We start from the raw sequence: 8,972 nt of genomic DNA on the forward strand, positions 1-8,972 counted from the left end.
AACCTCGTCCCAGGTTCTATATGTTTTAGCCGTGGAATTGATAAACGAGGTACTTCAATGTGACTAGTGTCATATATTTGCGATATATACATGTCAAGAGAACTTGTTTACTTTTTACGTTCTTGATTAAAGAAAAAGATTTGATGAGTCTAGAAAGGGCTAGTGGTGTTTCATAAAACAAATTCTGCTTGAATCGTTTTTCTAAGTGTTTATTATGAAACAAGTCACAAACTTTTTCTGAAACTAGTGAGGTAAGATCTGTCTTACTCACCTCTGTTGATGAAGATGACACAGCCCAGCTAAATTTTTTGTATTTGATGAATTATACCTTCTTCTTCTTAAGGAACAAATTTTGAAGTTCGTGAACGTAAATTTATTAAATAAATAAGAAACCTATTCTACTATAACCTATAGTTCTAATAAAAAAGACGATATGTGCCTTTAATAATTTGCTTAGGTAAATTAAAAAATATAATTTTCTGAAAATGTTCTTAATTTTTCTAATGTTCTTGTAATAAACGTTTGATAGTGTTATTACAAGTAACATCATAAGCAGTTTTGTTCCATATGTTTCGTATATTGACATCAATATGTGGTATAGACAACAACAACTTAACACAATCAGTATGACCACCACAAGATGCAAAATGTAATGGTGTGTTATTGTCTCTGCTTACATTGTTAATGTTTGTGACGTCATGATTAATTAAAACTTTCAAAACATCATGGCAACCATAACATGCACTGTAGTGATATGCATTCGTTTTACATTCATTCACAGCATACACATCACTATCAGCATCAATCAAACATTTCACTATTGATGGTTTATTGAAACGTGCTGCTTCCATCAACAATGTTGTTCCATAATAACCACTTCTCATTTTAACGATACTTGGATGATCAATAAGAATTGATTGAAATGTCTTGACATCACCATTTATAATGATATTTTCGAGTTCTAAAGACAAATTATGTGGTAATAATTAGGAACAAAAATGACAACACATTTCTGACCGGTGAAATAAATTTGCACTAACTGAAATAGGGCCCAAGTCTACAGACGGCACACTAGAAAATTTAGCTAGGAATCTCGATTTCTAACCTCTTAAGTTTTAGGAACATTTACATAATTGTCTAAAAACTAAAACTTTAAGAACATTGCGAGTTGCAAGTTACTACGTGTAAAAATTTAAAGTGCGTGTTTGATATTCTGTTACATTATTGGTATAAATTCCCTGGAGACGAAGTTGCAGCGGGTCTACGTGGTTGACTGGGATCACGTGACATCTTCGTTCAGTGCTTACATTTTATGCACGCTTTAGTTTTCTTTACAGTCCTCTGAAAGAAATACAACGCTGTTAGTTTTTATCCTCGATTTTGTTTAGGCGCCAATTTACGGAAATGCAAATTTTAAACTGTGAGTTTATCATATCTAGTGCGAGTTACAAATTTTAAAGTACGAATTTATCATATCTTAGTGTGAGTCACAAATTTTAAACTGCGAGTTTATCATATCTCGTGCGAGTTACAAATTTTAAAGTGCGAGTTTATCATATCTCGTGCGAGTTACAAATTTTAAACTAAAAAAGGAAAACAAGAAAAAAAAATCACATAAATAAAACGAACTGTTTTTATGATATCTAAAAAACTTCAAAAGAACTTGAAAAAAAAAACTTCCATCACGTTAAAAATTATATATCTTATTGTAAATAAAAAGAACATCCACATGCTTGTTCAAGCTACTTTCTTTTAAAAGAAGTACAGGAGATCTTAATTTGTCAAAATATTAGATCTTAAGGTTCTACTTGTGACGTAGATAGAGGTTATGTAGGGTCCAATTATTAAAGAAAAAATGTTCTGGGTGAAAGTTATTGGGGTTCAAGAGAATTTACATTCTGTATTGTTCTTACTTTACGACAAAAATGAGGTTGTTTTTAGTTTTAGAAACAACGATTTGAACCTAAAGTTGTTCTTTTGTTATTCAAATTTGCCAGAAAGGAAAGGCTCGTGTTCTTATCAAATTATTATTTAGTCGAAATTAGCAATTGTACGGGAGGGAAGGGATGGATTGTTCAGTGAGAAATTATCATTAGTAGGAGTTATCTAGGGGGGAGTTTTATGTAGATTCTCAAATAGTTTTTAATTATTTTTTTTACTTTTTAAACTGACGAGTCACATAACAGTGATACGGTGATTTGTTAAGGATCAAAATGGAAGTAGAAATACTGACTTTGATTGGATCAGCGAGTATGAATATTTAGCGGACTATGTGGGAAGAAGTGGAAAAAGAACATTTATTTTGCTACGATGAAAATTGGAGTAATAGTACTACAGTAAACTACAAGTGGTTAAAAATGGGATTGAAACTACTGTTAATCATCAAAAACTACATATAGGGACGAATAAATTAAGTCTAATTTTTGCGTAACGCAAAAGAACAAACCTCAGTCTTTGTCGCCTAAAATCTCTCTTAAAATATTGGTTTATCTTAAAATAATTTAAAATAATAATAAACTTTGGTGGGAAAGTTTTTTCCAAAGCCTAGCGTACAGAAATGAACAGTACTATGCACAGTACACAGCAACAAGAAAAACTTTCAAAGTTGATGAGTATTTGGAATTGATAGTATTGGAATAATACTTGTGCAAGTATGAAGTAGTCACGTTATTACGGCCAAACGGAAGTTTAACTGTGTTCTTAGCAGAAACTTGAGAGAATCAAAGCCTCTATGATTTAACCCTGAAGCTTAACAGGTTGAGTATTTCATTGTACTTTGCTGCAATGTTTAAAATTTTTTTAGCAATACCACATGTAATCTGGATCGAGAAAAATAATGTTATGGCCTAGCTCCACCACATAAAAATCTTCATACCTTCGAAAGAGTAACTCTTCTTAGCAAGCTGGAAACCTTTTGGCTTTACATCACTAAATAAAAACACTGTTCAATTATAGTGCTGCTATATTTTAATAATATTGAAGCAGTTGTAATGATATTTCAATCATTTAAAATAGTTCAATGACAACAAAGTCTGATTCTGATCAATATGGTGATGAGTAGTGAAAATGACAATGACAAGTAACACTATGAGGATTTAAAATATACCTACTTCTGCTGTTGTTTTCCAGAATGAGGATTTACATTTGGTTTCTCGTACTCTATAAAATACAATAAATGTTTTAAAATTCACACAATTTATGTTAAAACTTTAATTAATAAAAATGAAAAACTCACTTTTCAGACTTTCAACTAAATTCATTAAATCAGTTGTTAATTGTGAATAGTTGGGTTGGGTTTCATCTTCATCAATCAAGTTTCTATAAACAGAACATTCATTGGGATCTACACCAACAGTGGTGATTTCATCAATTGAAATTTTCATTTCGCCCAATGGATTTGACAAAATATCTGCTTTGTTCATTTGATGAAGATGTGAATTGAATGTTGGGATAGTTCTTGGAAACGAGGATATCTTGCGAAGTTGTCGTTCAATTTCCAACTTTTCTGTAACTAACTCAAAATGAGATTTTAAATTGAAAGCTTTAACGTAATCTGCAAATTCTTGTACTTTCTTATTGTCGACAAAACCATCACAAATCAATTTTGCTTTAAATTCTTCAGATTTCTCATCGAATATCCGCAATAGATCTTCTTCTTCTTTATTTAACATTTTGAGATATTCTTCTAGTCGTTTTAACTTTCTTTCTTTTAATTTTTGAACAAATACTTCTCTTTCTTTCTCTAAATTTGTTAGAGCGTCACTGTACTTTCTTGTTAACTTTTCCAACACCACTTTTGTTTCATCGAATGAGCTGATAAACGATTGAAACCACTTTTTGGCTTCAAGACCAAAATCATCAATCTTTTTTATTCTGTGATTCTTATGTTGTCTGTGTGTGCAATATGCACATGTTAACAAATTTTCACAATCAATACAGACAAATCTTGCAAGCGAGTCGTGTTGCTTACACAATGGTTGAAGTTCTTTCAATTTTTGATTGAAAATGACATTGATATATGATTTGTTGGAACAAGAATGAAGATTTTGACATTTTTCACAGATCTTTAAACTGCATGTTGTACAGGAATAGCTGATTATCTGGTTACACTCTTTACTTTGCTGACATAAAGATTTTACATTTTCTCTAGGTGACCTATGGATAAAAAAATATCATTTGCTTTAAGTAAAAATTCTATATAACCAAATTCCAATTTAGTGAGTTTCTTGACATATGCTATACACATTTTATAAAGACCATGAGCTGCCATTATTCTTAATTTGTTCCTATATCATTAACACTTGTTACTTACGTTAAATTATAAATATTTGATGTAAAATTTCTGCTTTAAAATATCATTTTCCTATGTTTTTTTTTTATGAAGAACTTTCAGCTTTGTAATTTTATTTTTTCTTTGTTCACATCCAAACCACATTTGTGTATAGGTAACTCGAACTGAAATGTTAAGAACCAAAAGAACTGTTTTCTGCAGCCACATCTTGTTTTTGTTGAGATGCTGTTTTAAAGTAGGAGAAAATGACAACATGGTTAGCTCACGATACATACCTGATGATGGTATGAAAGCGTTGTTTAACAACCATCCAAGCAATACTATCGATGCAAACTACTTACATAAATTTGCTAAAAAATTATCCCGCAAAAGGAGTGATCCTCAAAGCATTTTATCCGCACATCCTCTGTTTTTAACAGAAATGAGGCTGTTGAACAAGACTTCTATATTTGCCCACAGAAATGCTGCATAACGTCTCTGGAATTTTGGTCGAATGTCATCTTTCCAAAAAGCGTTATTGCAGATGTAGGCATTGGGGACAATGACAAAGATGATGTTGCTAAAAATCTTGATGTTTCAGTTTCGTGAAGTTTAAGAAGCCATAAAATTTGATTTTATAAAAATTTTAACGTTAAAACATTTACATTGTATTCATGTCAATTTTAGGTGTGGACGTATTGCTTATCGTTGGATTTTTTGTTTTACTTTTGTATGAATAGTGAGAGTAGAGTCAAATTTTGAAAACGTTTCTTCAGACAAAACATGTAGTGACTTCTGTTTATTTTTAATTATATTCTTACTCATATAAAACTATACTATGAACTATATCATAAAAAATAGTGATTTTCATTATTTACGTCAGTTTCATTGGTTTTGAAAAGCACGTAAAGCACGCAAGCACATGAGGACGTAAAGCAGGTAAAACACATGAGCACGTAAGCACGTCGAGCACGTAATTTAGCATACTTAATTAACTTACACTTTGTCCAAAATGCCAGTTAATGTAAACACAGTCATTAACGAGGATGTTGTTTGTTCGTGAGTAATTGTTGTCTTTTTAGTACATCTTACTGGACAAGGTAGTTCAGCACTCCCATCTTCCATAAACACTAAAATACCTTCTAGACAATCTTGGCAATAAGTGTGTCCGCAGTTTAGATGTTTAGGCTGATGATAAGTGTCCAAACAAATCTTGCATTCCAACATTGCAGCAAGCTCAACTTTTGATAAAGCCATTTTATTGAGAAACTTGCAAAAAATTCTAAAAATAAAAGTATTTCAAGTATCTTTTTTATTCCACACGAGTGAGATTGTTTATTATTATTAGTAGATTTCCACTTAAAGATATTTACGTCATACACGTCTCAGTGCATACGGTAGGAATTAAAGTTTTGTTAAGATCGAACCTCACCACGCATTCTGATAAGAAGAGACTTTTACAGTGATTTCACACAGTTAAGTAAGGTTTAAAAATATACAAGTAATTTACAAAATGAACAAAAAATGAATTTCGTGTGAATCAGCATAAAATTTAAAATATTATCTGCATTCCCATGCATAGATATTCATGTCAATGACATGATTATTTATGCACAGGGATGCATAGCTTTTGAATTTAGCGTTTGTGCAATTTCTCAATTTGTTTAGATTGATGCTTACATTACGATGCATGACATTACTTGGTATGTCGCATGGAGGAGAACTACTAGTATAGCATAGTATTAAAGATCCATATATTTCAATTTTTCAAAATGAGACAAAAATATGCCAAGTAGCAGTTATCATATGTGACAGAGTGATAAAAAGTGAGAAATTGCAAATAAAGTGTACTTTGTGTCATATCACTACGAGCCAATAAAATGAATTAAACTAATATTTTGTGAAAAAAGAAATTAAGAATCGAGATTATGAATCTAAAAATATACCCTTCCAAAATTCAGCTTAATCACAAAACATTTAAAACCTAGAATACACGCAATTGCATCACACCCACAATAACAGATAAGCTTTTGGAATTAACAGCCTTTATTTTAGCAAATGCAATATATAGCTTTCTGTCAACCAATGAATTTACATTTCCAAACCAAGTATGTAGTAAACGGTTAAAGTTTATTGATATTTTAAGTCGTAACATATTCCCCTTTACGTAAAAATTCAAATTATTTTTTAAAATTATTTACCAAAAATATACAAACTCTCTCTTCTAACTTGTGTTTTCAAAAATATCTTTCACAATACTCAAACAACAAATGACACGCCAGCGTTTGTCCAGTAATAAAACTGATTAAACAGTGGAATAATAGACCTCTCTTGTTGCCATAGCTCGTATCTTCTTTTAGAAGCTCTTCATCGTAGAAGCTTTAAGACACTCCGTTATTTGTTGTCATTAAAAGCTTATAGTTATCATATAATTTTAAGTATAATCACGATAGTCTGTTATTCGCTATATTTGTATTCTTGATTTTCCTATCATTGAAAATCTTGTAATTCATAATATATGTAACGTATGTACCCTTACGACCACTGATTTCAAATTTAATTGAAAATCAGAAATCCAAAATTTTAGTTGAAATACATTTTTTAATACTTTCTTATTTTGAAATTCAAAATTGAGTGCAGGGTTTACCAGATTCCGGGTTGAACTAACGCTGCAACGACTTTCGAGCATTCGTGGACCGAGTCTAACATTAAAAAAATTCGAAATAGCAATTTTCTTTCGTTGTATATTAAAAAAATTCTTTTTACTTCATTATCATTTTTAAGATCAAAAAATTGAAAAAATAATATAACTTCGTATAAAGTTCAATTTCTTTTTTATCACGTCGCGGGTAGTTAGATCTAATACTCGTCTATACATGTAAATTTTCAGCCTGAGATATAACTAGATGACCTGAAAAGATATAAGTGATGAAAAGTGAAATATTGCAAATAAGGTGTTGAAGAAAAGTCGATAGATAATGTGAAATGGTATTCTGTGACATGTCACTACGAGCTAATAAAATGTATTCAACTGTTATTTTGTGAAAAAAAAATAAAGAATCGAGATTATGAATCTAAAAGTATACCCCTCTAATAATCAGCACAATCACCAAACAATAAACTTAGAATAAACAAAATTTTAACAGTAATCAATTAATAAGAAAAGAAAATTTATTTTTTGCTCAGCAAAAGTGATTCGATCAACTTACGAAGGAAGTAATAATAAGCCAAAATAATATTTTACTTACAGCACAATCAATCGAGTATTTTCCAGACCGAAATTTTTCGGTGTTATGTTTTTTTCTGCAACGCTATCCTTCTTATCAGACAGCCTTTATTTAAAGCAAATGCAATATATGGCTTTCTGTTCTGTAAAACAATGAATTTACTTTTCCAAACCAAGTATAACGTGAACGGTTAAATTTAATTGATACTTAACGTCGTAAGATCTGTACTGGAAATATTTTTAAAACTATTTAACAGAAATATACAAAATGTTTTAACTTGTGCTTTTGAAAAAAACTTTCACAATACTCAAACAACTTACCACAAATGACACACGCCAAAAATATTTAATTAAACAGTGAAGCAATAGACCTCTTTTGTTGCCATAGCTCGCATTTGCTTTTAGACGCTCTTCATCGTAGGAGTTAAGAGACACTCCGTTATTTGTTGTTTTTTAAAATGTTGGTTATCCTATAGTTTTTGAGTAAAATCACAGAATTCCTGACACTTCCAGGCAGACATATTGTTTTTGTTACCAGTATTACTTTAATTGACTTTTGTTTAATACGCCTTAATCTAAGAATTTTTCTGTTGGTCCAGAAAATTTGTTGACACTCTTCGACAGTCCATTATAGAACACATTAAAAGGATTTATAATTGGTATAATATTTTAAATTCTCGATTAACATTCGGTTGTAATAAAGTTGGATCTAGAGGGGCAGGTTTGAGGGTCAACAACGTGTCATGTTCTATATATTTTAGCCATATATCTTGTAAACGAGGCATTTAAAAGAGACAACTGTCCAATATACTTTCGAATTTTCGTGTTGATACAGGGTAATTGCACTTTGGGGTCATATATATTTTAGCCGTAGAATTGATAAACGAGCACTTTATACTGACGAGTGTCGTATATTTGCAATTTTTCATATGGATGCAGGACAATATTTATTCAGGGACGACAACCTTGTCTCAGGTTCTATATATTTTATTCGCAGAAATGATAAATTGGCATTTCAAAATGACGAGTGTCATATATTTGCCATTTTACGCATTGATGTAGGAAATTGTATTCTAGGGTCAACAACTTCGTCCCTGGTTCTATATACTTTAGTGGTAGAATTGATAAACAGACATTCCAAAGTGACGAGTGTCACATATTTGCAATTTTTCGTATTGATACAGGACTAGCCAGGAGACTAAACCCGACGTCGAAACGCCGGGTTTAGAAACGCCGTTGAACACCCAAGCGCCTAATAAAAACTGCAAACAGTGTCACATATTCTGGTTGAGCGTTTTAATACAGGTATGTAGCATGTCGTGAATCCAGTAAAGCGGCCACAGTTTCAGTTGCAATGTATTGTTTAAAATGTAACTTTATTTGAAACAAAAACACAGTTTGCAACTCATTCGTCATAGCAGAAGCAGTCGCCCAATCTTTTTGATTTTACAGAGAATGTTCGCGGTGAAAGTTCAA

The 8,972-nt window shown here is 31.3% G+C and overlaps 1 protein-coding gene across 2 annotated transcripts; it reads right to left on the reverse strand.

The window, feature by feature from the left end:
• Positions 1 to 358: 358 nt before the first annotated feature.
• LOC130649475 (E3 ubiquitin-protein ligase TRIM56-like) lies at positions 359 to 7,799 on the reverse strand. Of its 2 annotated transcripts, XM_057455766.1 has the most exons (6): positions 7,519 to 7,799; positions 5,271 to 5,552; positions 3,236 to 4,155; positions 3,111 to 3,159; positions 2,876 to 2,928; positions 359 to 961 (listed from the first exon to the last, which is right to left on the reverse strand). In XM_057455766.1, exons 2-6 carry the CDS (start codon positions 5,525 to 5,527, stop codon positions 501 to 503), a joined length of 1,740 nt encoding a protein of 579 aa, XP_057311749.1. In that variant the 5' UTR covers positions 5,528 to 5,552; positions 7,519 to 7,799; the 3' UTR covers positions 359 to 500. The 2 variants fall into 2 exon arrangements, with proteins under 2 accessions (XP_057311749.1, XP_057311741.1); XM_057455758.1 differs by having other exon boundaries at positions 5,271 to 7,799.
• Positions 7,800 to 8,972: the final 1,173 nt, after the last annotated feature.

The sequence above is a fragment of the Hydractinia symbiolongicarpus genome, chromosome 1 (assembly GCF_029227915.1).
Source record: "Hydractinia symbiolongicarpus strain clone_291-10 chromosome 1, HSymV2.1, whole genome shotgun sequence".
Classification (NCBI taxonomy): domain Eukaryota; kingdom Metazoa; phylum Cnidaria; class Hydrozoa; order Anthoathecata; family Hydractiniidae; genus Hydractinia; species Hydractinia symbiolongicarpus.

Coding starts and splice junctions, on each gene's coding strand:
- LOC130649475 (XM_057455766.1), bottom strand. CDS start 5,527: ATGGCTTTATCAAAAGTTGAGCTTGCTGCAATGTTGGAATGCAAGATT. Junction 4,156..5,270: donor ACTGGCATTTTGGACAAAGT/GTAAGTTAATTA, acceptor TTTTATCCATAG/GTCACCTAGAGAAAATGTAA. Junction 3,160..3,235: donor TTTAGTTGAAAGTCTGAAAA/GTGAGTTTTTCA, acceptor TGTATTTTATAG/AGTACGAGAAACCAAATGTA.